Source organism: Stegostoma tigrinum, chromosome 23 (genome assembly GCF_030684315.1).
Source record: "Stegostoma tigrinum isolate sSteTig4 chromosome 23, sSteTig4.hap1, whole genome shotgun sequence".
Taxonomy (NCBI): domain Eukaryota; kingdom Metazoa; phylum Chordata; class Chondrichthyes; order Orectolobiformes; family Stegostomatidae; genus Stegostoma; species Stegostoma tigrinum.
The window spans coordinates 10999217-11013835 of record NC_081376.1 but is presented as its reverse complement, the minus strand read 5'-3'; the positions used below and the strand labels follow the sequence as shown (position 1 = coordinate 11013835).

At 41.8% G+C, this 14619-nt stretch overlaps 2 protein-coding genes across 5 annotated transcripts in view; both read left to right on the top strand.

The window, feature by feature from the left end:
* Nucleotides 1-263: 263 nt before the first annotated feature.
* LOC125462211 (actin, cytoplasmic 1) lies at nucleotides 264-4309 on the top strand. Its single transcript, XM_048551944.2, has 6 exons — nucleotides 264-381; nucleotides 1811-1946; nucleotides 2035-2274; nucleotides 2806-3244; nucleotides 3351-3532; nucleotides 3686-4309. Exons 2-6 carry the CDS (start codon nucleotides 1824-1826, stop codon nucleotides 3827-3829), a joined length of 1128 nt encoding a protein of 375 aa, XP_048407901.1. The 5' UTR covers nucleotides 264-381; nucleotides 1811-1823; the 3' UTR covers nucleotides 3830-4309.
* A 6538-nt stretch (nucleotides 4310-10847) lies between these two features.
* fbxl18 (F-box and leucine-rich repeat protein 18) overlaps nucleotides 10848-14619 on the top strand; it is a 43993-nt gene continuing 40221 nt past the window's right edge. For 3 of the 4 annotated variants that reach the window (XM_048552593.2, XM_048552591.2, XM_048552592.2), the window contains exon 1: nucleotides 10848-11289. In XM_048552593.2, coding sequence (XP_048408550.2) covers nucleotides 11044-11289 — 246 coding nt within the window. In that variant the 5' untranslated portion in view covers nucleotides 10848-11043. The remainder of the gene's footprint in view (nucleotides 11290-14619) is intronic. The other variant, XM_048552594.2, reaches the window with a different exon arrangement.

Genomic DNA, 14619 nt, shown 5'->3' with positions numbered 1-14619 from the left:
GGGTTTTTTAAAAAAGTCCCGACGATTTCCAATTGATGGGCGATGGGAGAGGTTGGATGGGGGGGGGGGGTAAGAGGCGGAAGACACAAAAGTATTACAGCAGTGGTGATGGCTTTGGACATTGCAGGTTTCGCCTTGGGATAGGGGGATGGGTGCAGTGGGGAAGCAGGGGGTTCGCTAGCGTCGGGAGAGGGGGAAGGGGGGTACTGCTGAGCCAATGGAAGCGGCGATGTTGCAAACGTTCCCTTTTATGGTTACAGAAGTGTGTGGGCGGGGCCGGCGCGCGGTATAAAACCGCGAACCGCGCCGGCTCGAGCCACTTTGAACGTCCAACGGCTGAGAGCGAGGCTAGACTTGCACAAAGCGAGAAGGAAACTAACGGTAAGACAGATTTAAAACAAACATCAAACATTCACCTCCCCCCGCCAAAGCATTTTTTAACAATAAACTAGTTAAGTTCGGTGCTAACTATAAAACTACGAATAGCTTAAAAAATCGAAGGCACGTTAGGGGGGCGGAGGTTTAAAGATAGTTCCGACAGAATTAACCGAAATCTGTGGTAGTTAACGTTAAATTAAGCGATTGCCGTTTTTTCAGGTTTGTTTCTAAATTCGGGCTAAAATGTGTAGACTGGGACTGTCTTACCTATTTAGTGGCGTGCGTAAAACGTTAGCTTTTATATTGCTTTTTGAGGCGAGTGGTAGAAATGCGGGGATGGCAGTATCTTGGATGCCTGTTGTAGGCGATAACGGTTTTCTTTCAACCGAGGTGTGGTGAAAGTCAACGGGACTTGTCTATAAGGCGGAGCCGCTTGCTGCCCTGCGGCGAGGGCAAGCTGCTACTTGCTGGAGCCGGGTGGAGGGTGGTGATGGATCTTTCTAGAATGAAGATGGCGGGGGAGGGCAAATCTCAGGAACGGAGTCGTGTTTTTCCTTTACTCTTCTTGGCGGGGTGTGGTGCGAATACTCGAGCTCGATGACCGACTGAAGAGTTTAGTTTGAAGGGGGTGGGAGGAAGAAAGTCTGGCTCACCTCGTTTTCTTTCGGTAATCGACGCCACCCGGCTTTTTTTCTAACTCGATACTTTGAGGCGAGGGTGGGGAGGTGGAAGAGAGCTTAAAATGCCTCCGCCTGATCGTGGTTGAAGACGGGGCGTGGTTGAACGTTTTTAGCTTATTCGCCCGGTATTACCGAAGGCGGGGGGGGCCGCTCTGGGTGTTGCCATCCGAGCGGAGCGAACCGGCACCACTACCACCCACGCGGACGCCGACGCGCATGCGCCCCGCTGCGCGCGCTGGTTCCTGGCAGCCCCAGCCGCTGTTCTTCAGCGAAACCTTGAGATGCTGCTTCCTCCCTTTGTCTCCGCTTGCTGATAATGTGGCAGTTCTCTCTCTTCCCTCCCCCGGAGATGGGTGTAACCTTCTCTTTGCGTACCTTTGGCCCCTAGGGAAGTTGTTACTTCGATCCAGCGGTCCCTGGTCTCGGGGTTCCAGCCTCAGAAGCTGGCGGTGGGCCAACCGCCTTGCCTGCTCGCTCACTCCCTCCCTCCCGCTGTACAAGTCATTGCCTTTTATGGGCAGTGCGAGTTTTTCTTTGTTTCTGGCTCAGCCAGCGCCCTCTTCTGTTAATAAAGGGCGAGCCCGCCAGAGGGAACATGTGCTCAGGAAGTAGCTTGATCAGCACGAGTACAATGATCGCCAAGGCGTTCAATTCTCTGGAGGTTTAGAGCGCTGGTGTCAACTCATTGTGCAAGGGTCACATTTCGCGACTGGCTGTATCCTGTTCAATATTCCTTTTGCATTTTATTTTAGGTAATCTGTAGCCATGGATGATGAAATTGCAGCTCTTGTTGTTGATAATGGATCTGGTATGTGCAAGGCTGGTTTTGCTGGCGATGATGCCCCTCGTGCTGTCTTCCCCTCTATTGTTGGTCGCCCAAGACATCAGGTACAAAATGATTTCACTTTACATGTTCAGAGTTCACTAGTTTACTTCTGATTGTTGATGGATGGTATTTGTGTGCTGTGCTTTTCAGGGTGTGATGGTTGGAATGGGACAAAAAGACAGTTATGTTGGTGATGAAGCCCAGAGCAAAAGGGGTATCCTGACCCTGAAGTACCCCATTGAACATGGCATTGTCACCAACTGGGATGACATGGAGAAGATCTGGCATCATACTTTCTACAATGAGCTCCGTGTTGCTCCAGAAGAGCACCCAGTCCTACTCACAGAAGCCCCCCTGAATCCCAAAGCCAACAGAGAAAAGATGACACAGGTATTAAGCTGAGTTATGGCCTCATCAAATTGCTTTGCTACCCTCAACCCTTTCTATCTGAACTATCTTCCTTCATTCTTTCCTATCCTTGTTCACAGGGATTCTTTCAAAGATGAAATTCTTTCCTGGGAATTACAAGGTTTAATTTGCTTTTCTTTGTTTTGAATTCCATTAACTTGTGCATGTAGTGTGTTTCTAATCTTGGAATTTTTTCCACTTTGCATTAATTGTTGTAAGATTTTTGATAATTGAAGGTAGCCAAAACTTTCAAATTTTGGCTGAGTTTACAGGCTTTTTGTTTTGATATCAGTGAACATGATCAGGTGTGGTCTGTATCTTTGCATTTGAGACATGGTTTTGACAGAACACGTTGCATGCTTACCATTGTCTTTTGTTGCTGACTTGCCACTTAAATTCACATTTTACAGCATGTAAATACCTTTGCAGGTATTTTGTACCAATGTTTCAGACTTGTTGCTTGAAAATTCAGTTATAGGCTTTCATACTATTTATTTGATTAATCTTTTACAGATTATGTTTGAGACCTTCAATACCCCTGCCATGTATGTTGCCATCCAGGCTGTGCTGTCCCTGTATGCCTCTGGTAGAACCACTGGTATCGTGATGGACTCTGGTGATGGTGTCACCCACACTGTGCCCATCTACGAAGGTTACGCCCTGCCCCATGCTATTCTGCGTTTGGATTTGGCTGGCCGTGATCTGACAGACTACCTCATGAAGATCCTGACAGAAAGAGGCTACTCTTTCACCACCACAGCTGAGAGAGAAATTGTCCGTGACATCAAGGAGAAGCTCTGCTATGTTGCACTGGACTTTGAACAGGAGATGGCCACTGCTGCTTCCTCCTCCTCCCTGGAGAAGAGCTATGAACTGCCTGATGGGCAGGTAATTACAATTGGTAATGAACGATTTAGGTGCCCTGAGGCCCTCTTCCAGCCATCTTTCTTGGGTGAGTCAAGTGTTCCCCTGCCATATAAATTTTGCTTAGTTGCCATTTTTCATGCCATAAAAACAAAAAGCTGGCAATTAGTAGAGTAAATTGCTTCTTCCTACAGGTATGGAATCCTGTGGTATTCATGAGACCACTTACAACTCCATCATGAAGTGTGATGTAGATATCAGGAAGGATCTGTATGCCAACACTGTCTTGTCTGGTGGTACTACTATGTATCCTGGTATTGCAGACCGTATGCAGAAGGAGATCACAGCTTTGGCTCCAAGCACCATGAAAATAAAGGTAATTTGGGAATTTAGAACTTGCTCACTGTATGAAGCCTTAAGATGGGGTTGGTTTCAATAAATCTAGATACTTACCAAAAACACTAACTTGTGATCAAACTTATCCTTCACTACACATGGCTTAGTGCTAATTTCTTCTGTCTTGTCACAGATTATTGCCCCACCAGAGCGTAAATACTCAGTCTGGATTGGAGGTTCCATCCTGGCTTCCTTGTCCACCTTCCAGCAGATGTGGATTAGCAAACAAGAATATGATGAATCTGGACCATCCATTGTCCACCGCAAATGCTTCTAAGCAGACTGTAACTGTCATGATTGCGCGAGATGAATTGGCATGGCTTTAGTGCTTGTCTCAGGAATAAAAACTGGAACAGTGAAGGTGTTGGTGGTATTTTTGGCAACAAGCATCCCAGAAGTTCTGCAGTGCGTTCAAGGACTGAATTGTACATTTAGTCATTCCAAAATATTGATGTAAAGGATTGCATTGTCTAAGGTTATTAAAGCCTCTGTGAAGGCTGCCCAAAAAGTGGGAGCAAATACTTAACCTTGTGTAGTATTGCTTATATGTAAATTATGTAACCGAAAAATGTCCTGTTTTGTACTTTCCGCCTTAAATTTTCGGTCCTTTTTGATTTTGGTATGCGAAAAGCTTTACCTTTATACAAACACAAGTGAGGTTTACATCCCCTGGGCACGAAATGGACAGTTAAACTTGGGTGATGCCAGTTTGTTGGACCTACACTGACTAATAAAGTGCACATGTTTAAATGGAAAATTTGAAGTTGCTGTGATTTTTGAGTAAAAGTTAAGATTGTAAAGTATTACCTATTCCTCTTTCAAGTTAGGTTTTTAAAACTAATATACAAATTGTGGCCTAGAGGATAAATTGGTAGTATCCAGTTCTTGAACTGTACTAAATTTTCTGGGATAATCAATTGAATCAAGATTGGAGGACTTATTGATCAAAGTTAACTTTCTTCTAATGTTTCATAATACACTGAAGTGGTGTATTGTCATAATTTCCACAGGAGAACCAATTTGTACATGAGGCCCTGCAAACAGGAAATGGGATAACTCCCTAAATCCAGCATACAAATACTGGTGGGTTACAAGCCCAAGCCTTTACTGTTGAAAGGTTTAAGAATTTGCCTACAAACAGGCAAAATAAGTTTAAAATTTTATTTGAATGGTATGCATGTTAACATTTCTGAAGGAGGTGATACTTGAACTTGCACTAATGGCCCAGAGGTAGGTATTAAACCTCTCATTGCCTGTGGGTTGTTCTCCTCCCTCCCACCCAAACCAACCACATTCCTGTAGCCATGCAGGAATCCTCTTCTCAGTGAACTGTTCAGAAATGTTTGACCGCCTCTGGAGTAGGTAGGACTTCAACCCAAGTTTGTTGCTGCAGAGGCAGGAAACTATTCCTGCACCAGAAAATCCTTTTATGGGGCAGATAATGATTGGAGAAAGGGTCATGGTCACAATATGTAAATCATCTTTTCCATGTGAAACTGACTAGCCACAGTAGAAGGGGAGTAGACAGATATGGCATCTTTTAAATTGTAGACATGAACACCTTATCAAAAAGCCTAATGAGTATTGAATCATCCACAAACTTCCTTTTGTGGAAGTTTTGTGTTCTATCCTGTTATTGGAACATAACAGGCATTTTCTAGATCAATTTGATGCTTATGCCATCATCTACCTCAAGGGCTGACTGAAATTGCATACCAACATTTAATGAAATGCACATCACAAAAATCTGTGAAGGAGATCTTATGGATCAGTTTTTTTTTTGAATTGATGTCATTTGGCAGGTTATTTATATGGTGTACAGAACCTGTTAAAAACAAACCTGGGTTTCCACTATTATTGGCTCTACTACACGTCTGATCGTTCATCCATGGAGTGATGTGACTGAAGACAAAGAGCCCATCTACTAGACATGGGCAGTGCTTATAGTCCCAATGAAGTTTAGAAAATGATATAGAACTAGACCACTTCAAATAACTGACTGAGGACCAGCTATCTTTCAGTGATTCATTCACACAGGAACTACGGCAAAGCTTTTTATTCCAATTTTGCTCCTCTACCAAAAACTTTGATCATTTGCAAAAGAAAAAAAATTTTGGATTTTGAGACAAAGTGTGGAGCTGGATGAACACGGCAGGCCAAGCAGCATCTTAGGAGCATAAAAGCCGACGTTTCGGGCCTAGACCCTTCATCCTTTTCTGATGAAGGGTCTAGGCCCAAAATGACAGCTTTTATGCTCCTAAGATGCTGCTTGGCCTGCCGTGTTCATCCAGCTCCACACTTTGTTTTCTCGGATTCTCCAGCATCTGCGATTCCCATTATCTGATACATTTTGGATTTTTTTGATAGCCCACTCAAGCACAATTTTTAATTAGTGATCTTCAGCAGTAATTGAACTGGCCTCCTTAATTACTTGGAAAGGGTGAAAGTGCAAAGCCTTGTCTGCACACAACCTGTTTCCATTAGGAGTTTCTGGATATTGAAAAAAATTCTCAGCTCAACAAGGACTGAAACTGGAACCCTGCTGAATGATAAGTGCCCTTTTGCTTCTACGGGGTTAGAGAGTTTAGAAAATGTCTATTCATCACTTTGAATGCAACAAAATGAATGGGAGATGGAGAGACTTGTCTGTGAAATTACAAATGTCTTTAAAAACATTAGTGGATTTCATTGATTGATTGCCTTTTAAATAAAAAGTTACTGAATGTTCATCTGGGACTACTCTCAATAGTTATTGCACAAAGGAAAATGTAATGTATTTTATATATTTTAATTAGTATTCCATACTTATTTGGGGGTTGGTTCATTTAGGTGACCAAAGAGTGTGGTGCAGAATAAATAACGAAGTTCAGTTCTGTGCAGGCTGTAGGGTAGCTCATGGATCCTGCCTCTTCATCTTATCCTGTTCTTGTGGAATAGTTAGCTATACATGATCACTTATCTCTCTTCACGGAGGAGAGGCCTATGTTTCTTTGTGGACTTTAGTTCCTTATCTCTCTTACAAACTTATATATTTTCCATGATACTGATCAGGAAATTTGTAACAGAAAATGTTTATGGTATGTTGGGTATAACGACACCAAAGCCTTGAGCTTAAGTGGCAATTTGTGATGTTACGTGGGGCATAGATGTAGATATCAGGCAGGGAATGACATTTAGCTGCATCTGAGTACAGTTCTAAATTTTGAATACTTCCATACTTTTGATAAACCTGGAGTGCAAGTATGAGTCAGGGTGTTAAGAATTTATCAGTAACGAAGTGAGGTTGTTGGAGATCGGCAGCAGGGGTTCTCTGATCTGCCAGTACTTCATAAAAGCATTATAAATTTTTTTTGGAAGAGGATAATACATCAGCAATTATATCTGAGAGCTTTGCATAGTAGTGGGAGCCTGATGACTTTGAGCTTCTACAGTTTAAATGACAAAATGGGAATTCATAATAGAAGAAGTCATAAAAGTGATAACAAAATGTAGTTATGCAGACAGGAAATGAGTGAAAATGTGTTTTTCAAATTCTGATTGAAATGTGTAATAAATATATCTTTAAAATTGTATATAATGTCTACTTTCAGCCCATAAACTCTCACATCTGTCATAATGAGACTCCATTAGGAGACACACATAAGGATACACATCAGAAATCCAACACAAACATCAAATTTGATGTTTAAAGAAAGATGAGAAAGTTTGAAGCTATTGCTGCCAGATCTGTGATTTTTTACTTGCCACAAATGTCAAACCAAAAGCCTAATAGTCGTATCAAACAGATACTCAAGCTCCACTGAACATAAATCTTCCACTTTCCCCATGGTTTGAACAAATCCTAGGTCCCTGCTTCCAAAGGATGCTACATCACATGCAGGAAAATCTAGGCAGTCCCAAAAATCATTTCGAAGTTCTTGACCCTGGAGCCAATAGTGCCAAAGCCAAGAACAATCCTCTGGTTCAATATTATCCTCAAAATGCAGGACTGCTTCTAAGCACAGACAAGTCCTATTTATTTTATCTGTTATTGTATAAATATCAGAGCCATGAAATCTCGAGGTAGTTCTCCTTTTGCAACTAAGTTGCCATGGGAAACTGGAGATCTCCATGGAATTTAAGGATTTAATTTTTAATCACGATTTATCTTGCATCTTAAGTTAACTTGTCTCAAATTAGCAATAAATACCAAAAGTATATCATATATGTGAAATGGCTGCAATATTCTTCAGGGAAAAGATGAATAAATTGACTTACTGATGTAGTACTCCTATTAATCGTTTGTATTGCAACAATGTTAACTTTTATTAAATGGTGAAGCATAGTCAAAGTTTGAACTGAGATGACCCTGGAGACTGGCCAATTTTTATACAAAGTAATCATCTACATAGTGAGAGGGACTCAATTAAATATATACCATTGCATATTAATTTCTAAACTTCAGGGATGCAAAGACAAAAGATAGTCCTGCAGAAACAGAACATTTGGCTTAATTTAAGTGTGTTTTCTGCTGAAAGAGTGAATAAACTGATGTAGAATCAAAGACAAGGTTTAACTTGGAGAAATAACAATTATAATGTATGTAACAAAAGCAAAACTGATGATAACAAACTATTATTGCTCATTGGTTAGTCCAGCGGAGAAAAAATTCTTTATTGAGGAAACCAGTTTATTACCTGAAGCTACTGTAAAGGCATTGACCTACCTAATTTCTGCTTATGTAATTACACTTTATTGCATTCTAGTAATGCTGAAATTATGTGAATTGTCATGTAGTAAGAGATGTGTAAAATGCTGCTGGTAAACATTTCAATTTGTAAATGTTTGAACGTCGTGAAATACAGAGTTCAGACCTGTAACATCTTTGAGGTTCCAATTGTTGTTTGTAAGAGCTGTCTTGTTGGTCACGTTTAACTCTAACTGCATACACATTATGCAGAACACTTTTTCTGAAGAAGGGTCCCGACCCGAAACGTCAAGCTTTCCTGCTCCTCTGAAGCTGCTTAGCCCGCTGTATTCATCCAACTTCACACCATATTACCTCTTTTATGCAAAACACTTGACTATATTTCAAGAATAGTTCTGATACTTGAGGAATAGATAGCACATCTAATAAGATAAATAAATCATTTTCTAAGAATTCTATTCCAAAAAAACATTTTGAAAGCTATTGTTGAGTTGATTCGTGGATAACCGCTATTTAAAGATATATTTATAATAATATTTTATAATATATTATATATATTTTAAAAATCAGCTGATAACCGATGTGCCTGTAGGTGGTGCTGTGATTAGGCCTTTTTCATGTTTTGATACTTTGGTCGTTTTCATTATATCGTTACATCTGAGGGCAATCTTTGTTAGTCCTTATCCAGAAATCAGGAAAACCTTCAAGCACAATCGGTCATCTTTTACTTCAAAACAAACATTAGGGCCCCTTTAGACAGAAGCATGAGTCCTGTTTGTTACTCATAGAATGCAGAAACGTATGGAAGGGTCCCTATCTTCACCATACTTGAACTCAGATAACTCAGTAATGTTCAAAGGTGAAACGTTGAATCCACCTGGTCCCTAATTGCTCTGCCAGCATTGTACGACACTGAGACATGAACATGAGAAAACTGTAAAGTTTTGGCCGTGACCCTGGAGAGTAACTCATCTGCACTTCTTCCATGTAGTGCTATGGGATCAGTGTCTTTACATCCACGTGAAAGTACGAAGTCTCAACCAAAAGATATCATCTCTGACAGTTTGGCACTCCCTCAGAACTGCATTCATGTGTCAACCAAGGCTCTGGAATCGGGCCCGAATCAGAGGCTAGTGTGCTGACACGACATATGTTTCACATTGAGCTCATACTAAGATAAGCCTCTGTTACATATTTTTAAAAAATAACACACACGTTATGAGTCAAGAAGAAACAGTGTAATCACCCTATTCCAATCGCTGTTAACACAGCAAGCCACAGTATGAATTGTAGTAATATACATTGGGCAGAAACTTTCGAAGTAGAATTGGACACGTACTTTGAAAAGAAAAAGTAAACAAATGTATGGATAACAAAAACAAAGTTCCTGGAAAAGTTCAGTAGGTCTGGCAGCATCTGTGGTGGAAAAAACAGAGTCAATGTTTCGGGCCCAGTGACGCTTCCTCGTTGTTCCTGATTTACGGCATCCGCAGTTCTTTCGGTTTTTATTTAAGTGTATGGATAAAATAGTGGTAGTCGGGCTAATGGGACAACTCATTCAAAGAACAATCATAGGCACAACGGACTGAATATTCTTCTCTGCTGTAAGACTCTGTGAGAAGACCTGGGGAAACGGAGTGAGACTGTTTTATTAACCCTTACAGAGCTATGGGTCAGACATAATGTCACACGATATCCGCTTAGAGAACCGAGTTTTCCCCGGCATTGGAGTCAATAACCGATCCTGGAAACACTATCATTTAATTTCAAACAAAATCAGAAGTTGCTGGAAAAGCTCAGCAGGTCTGGCAGCGCCTGTTAAGAGATATCAGTGTTAACGTTTCGGGTCCGGAGCCCCTTCCTTAGCACATCATTTAATCTCGACGAGTTTCCTTTTATGATTTGTTTAATTATGATGAGTTGTCCGCTTCCAAAAGAAACACGAGGGCAGGGCACTGTTGTAAAATTCTTAATAAAAACCAAAAGAACTGCGGATGGTGTAAATCAGGAACAAAGACAAAGTTGCCGGAAAAGCTCAATAGGTCTGGTAGCATCTGTGGAGGAGAAAACAGAGTTAACGTTTCGGGTCGGTCGGAACAGTTCTGAGGAAGAGTCACCGGACCCGAAACGTTAACTCTGTTTTCTCCTCCACACATGCTACCAGACCTATGGAGTTTTGTCCAGCAACTTTGTTTTTGTTTTATTTGTAAAATTCTTGTTAGATGCCACCGGGATGGAAAGGAAAACCCAATCTCTCGGATTCCAGGAAATGAAGCGCGGCTGAACAGCCTGTCCCTGTGTACCGCAGTTGCCTTCGACTTAGGAGCGGAGGTCGGGGAGTGAGTGGGGCGGACGCTTGGGGGAGCAGGCGGGGCGTAAGTCAGGCGGTACGTGTGGCGGAAGTCGGGCTTGAGCAGGCCAGAAAGTCGATAGGACATGTGGTGCGGCTGTCTGTGTGTGCGGGGCGGAAGTCAATGGGTCATGCGGGGCGGGTTTCACCGTGCGTGCGGGGCGGAAGTGATGGGGCATGCGGGGCAGAAGTCGATGGGGCATGCGGGGCGGATTCCACAGTGCGTGTGTCGGAATTAAGTTCCGGAGCAGCGCCGTTAGTTTGTTGGTGCAGGCAGAGTGAGTGGCAGTGGATTGGATGTGCTCTGTGTTCTGCCTCGGACTGTCAGGGAGCGTGAAATATTTTTATTTAAAGCTTTTCCTATTTACGTCTTGGTTATTCGTTAATATAGTTGTTTGTTGATGTGCTGCCTTGCCCCCGAGTGAGCTGTTAACTGAAGCCGGCGCCTGAAGAGATGGAGAGCGGGGAGGAGCCGGAGCCGGAGCCGGAGCAGGAGCAGGAGCAGGCCAAACCCCAACCCCGACCCCACACCCAGTCCCTCAACCTGACCGAGTTTTCCGATGAGATTCTGTTGACCATCCTGAGGTTTGTACCCAGCTGCGACCTCCTGCTCAATGTCCGGAAAGTGAATAGAAAGTTGGCGGCTCTGTGTATGGACAAGAGCCTGGTCAGCTCTGTCACTCTGCACAAGGAGTACCAGGTAAATCAGCAACCCACTGCTACTCTGTGCATCGTATTAATAGTTTGTGACAATGGGAGATAGCTGGAGTCTGAGCCCTCTGGAATACAGTCAGAAAGTGCTGCACGTATTTAGGATCAGACATTGAGCCAATGTTTCAATTTGGTGACTTTACAGCCGAATGTGAACTGTGAAATCCTTTCATTGACTTCCACTGTGTTTACATTCAGTGTTCTAAACAACTTCATTTCAACACCAAACTGGGATGAAATAAAAGAATTTCAATCTGAGCTGGCCATTGTTTCTAACCCCAGGAGCAAAAAAATAAATTGGGAGCTGGGAAGTAATGCATTAGCTTTCCCCAGTTGTAGTCTTGACTATTCAACTATATTGCCAAGACTAGATTCAGACATAAGCCAAATCTAGCACGTTGCAGTCAAACCTTTTTCTGTATCTATAAAAAAGGTAAAGTCACCATAATCCTACCAGACCATAGGGTTCTACTCTCTCTCTCAAAGAGAGATGATGGGGGGTGATTTAACCTGAGGGTGACCAGACCTCAGGCAAGGGGAGAGGCTGAGAAGGAGAATCATTTATCGTAACTCAGTTGGAGCAGGAATTTGAGTCCATGTTGTTTTCATTACTCTGCATCACAAACCAGCTGTCGAGTCATCTGAGTTAACTGAAATGACTCCCAATCAACTATCTCTCTTTGGAGTGATTTAATTTAAAAAAAAAACCTGGTCTACTTGTTGACTTTTAAACTTTAAAATTAGCTAAGAAGATGTACTGCTGCAAAACCCAATCAGCTACCAATTTTGTTTCTCTATGAATGGAATTGTAGAAACTACAGAATGTGATTCTTGTGAAATATGCTGCAAGAAAATGAAAAACCACTTGTTACCCTTACAGATCATTTAACAAGCACATTGATTAACATATGCCCTGCAAAGTCAGTTAACTTACCCTTATATGTGTAATTTCTGATGATCTTGGGCAAAGCAGATGCGATGGCTGATCAACTTTAGTGGCAGTAGAATAGCACTTCAGGGAGGGTTGTTAGGGGTGGTTTGCCTCAATTTTCTGCATTCCTGGTCTCCACTGCCAGCGTACTGTCAAGGACGTATGCAGCATCAAATTGACCGTTGATTCCTCTTTGTTCAACTAACATTCTGGCACTAAGGTGCCTGCACAGCATTTTAGTTTGTGTCTTTCCCCTACTTTATGTTCCATTATGATTCCAAACAATTTTCCTTTGAAATTTGCTCTAATGAAATACTTCCACTGAGCTCACTTGGTTGAGTCCAAGAATGATCTTCCTTTTTATTTTTCTGTTTATATTAATAAAAGTTGATAACTTAATTTGGTGAAGCATTTGATTCTGTGCTTTCACGTTGTTGTTTCATGTACAAGTGTAAACATAATTTTAGATTACCTTACCTGTGGCTGTGATCTCTTGCAAATGGTTGCATTATTCAAGGTTAAATCACCAATAGTTAAACCTTTGAAGGTTCACTCTTAATCTGGTATGTTGCTGGCCCATGGCACCGGCACCTCTCAGGTACAGGCAGTGGCTATCTTTGTTCTGTGATCTTTGCAAATCGAATGAGTAGCGAAGCAAGTGCTTTTGCTGATAAGTTAAAAAACTGTGAGGTTGACCAACAGTGCATTTTTTTTATTTGAGTCGTCATGTCAAGTTGAGAATGGTGTGTAGCTCTTTAATTTCACAAAACCATCTTTTTGAGTGGAAGGTCTGTCATATGTGGACAAAGTTTTAGTAACTCTGATTCTTTGATGACACAGAGATCATCTTGCTTCTATCAGGGAATTGCATACAGTTATTTCCTCGCTGATTGTTCAATTTTTTTTCTATCCTTTTCTGTCTTCCTGGTGGTCATTGACCAGATACCCTCTGATACCCAGGGCAAATGTTCACATTCCATGTGAAACTTCATGGTGAGCTTGTGTTTCCCAGGGGAGGGAGCACTCAGTCTGTCCTTGCTAAACTTTAGAGATTTGCAGTTTCTTCAGCCTGACGTGTAATTCCCTCAAAGCTCAAAGAATTGAAAGAAACACTGCCCTGCTAACCCAGAATAATCACTTGGTTGAATCTGAGATCTTCCAGTTCTGCATGTTTCAATTATTCCATGACAAATGACTAAACTATGAAGCAGAAGTTCCAAAATTTCAACAGTTACATGCATACATAAAAGTGCTTTGTTTACTGTAATAACAACTCCTAGCAAGCTTCACTGGAGAAAAGTCAGACAAAAATTGATAATGGCACAGATGCTCTGTATCTTTCTGAAATGCCGAAAGTATGTTCAAGTTGATATAAACTATGCTTTAGCTGGTGGAAGATTGCAGGGTCACTGCTGGGTGCCTGCTGAGTTAGCTGATATCCAGCAGAGGGAGCTTCGATTGGCCTGGCAGCTCCTCCCGTCCTTGGACGGATGGGACAGGGTATATGCGGACCAGCTGCAGAAGGAGGTGTAGAAGTGTATGAAAATCCAATGCGGGATAGGGCTAGGCTCAGCTAGCACAAAATTGCACAGTTTTTTGACTCTGAATGAGGCCTTGACTGTATGATCAAGGGGAAAAAAAAGAAGGGGAGGGCAGAAGAATGCATTGTTTTCACAGTTTGGACTAGATAATAAAGCACACCTGTTTCCAGTGACTGAAGGGACCATGACCAGAGGCCACAGATTTAAGGTATAGGCAATCAAACCAGAGGCAGATGGAGTTAAATTGTTTTGTAGCAATAATTTAAAAGATTTTGTTATGAGCTGCCTGACAATAGTAAACACAGGTTCAATGTTAGCCTGTAAATGAGAATTGGTTAAATACTTGAAGGAGGAAAAATTGCAGGGCTTTGGGTAAAGAATGGGAGAGTGGGACTAACTGTGTTGTGCTTTGAAAGTGCTGGCTCAGACTGAGGGGCAAACTGCCTCCTGTGATAGACCATTCCATGATATTACCATGGGGAAGAAAATATGTGAAAGGAAACATTTCATTTGAACATTGAGTCTACAAAGGTAAGATTAAAACTAATGAATGACATAAAAATCAGTGGAATAAAACACAGCAAGCCCTGAAATCAAATGGATTTACAAAAAATACAATACATACCCAAAGATTAATAGGAAATCTACGTGTAAACCAGGAAATTTGTTATTGCTTTTTGTACCAGAGCAATATTATGTAATTTGGAATGATGAAGATTGAGTTTGAGGTGGAAAGTAGCCACAAGAGGGCAGTAGAGCAAGCCTGAAGTGCTTACTGTGGAATGTAAAGCCAAATGATTAACTCTCTGCTGAAATTGAATTTAACCTTTAACGCACAGTAGTTCTT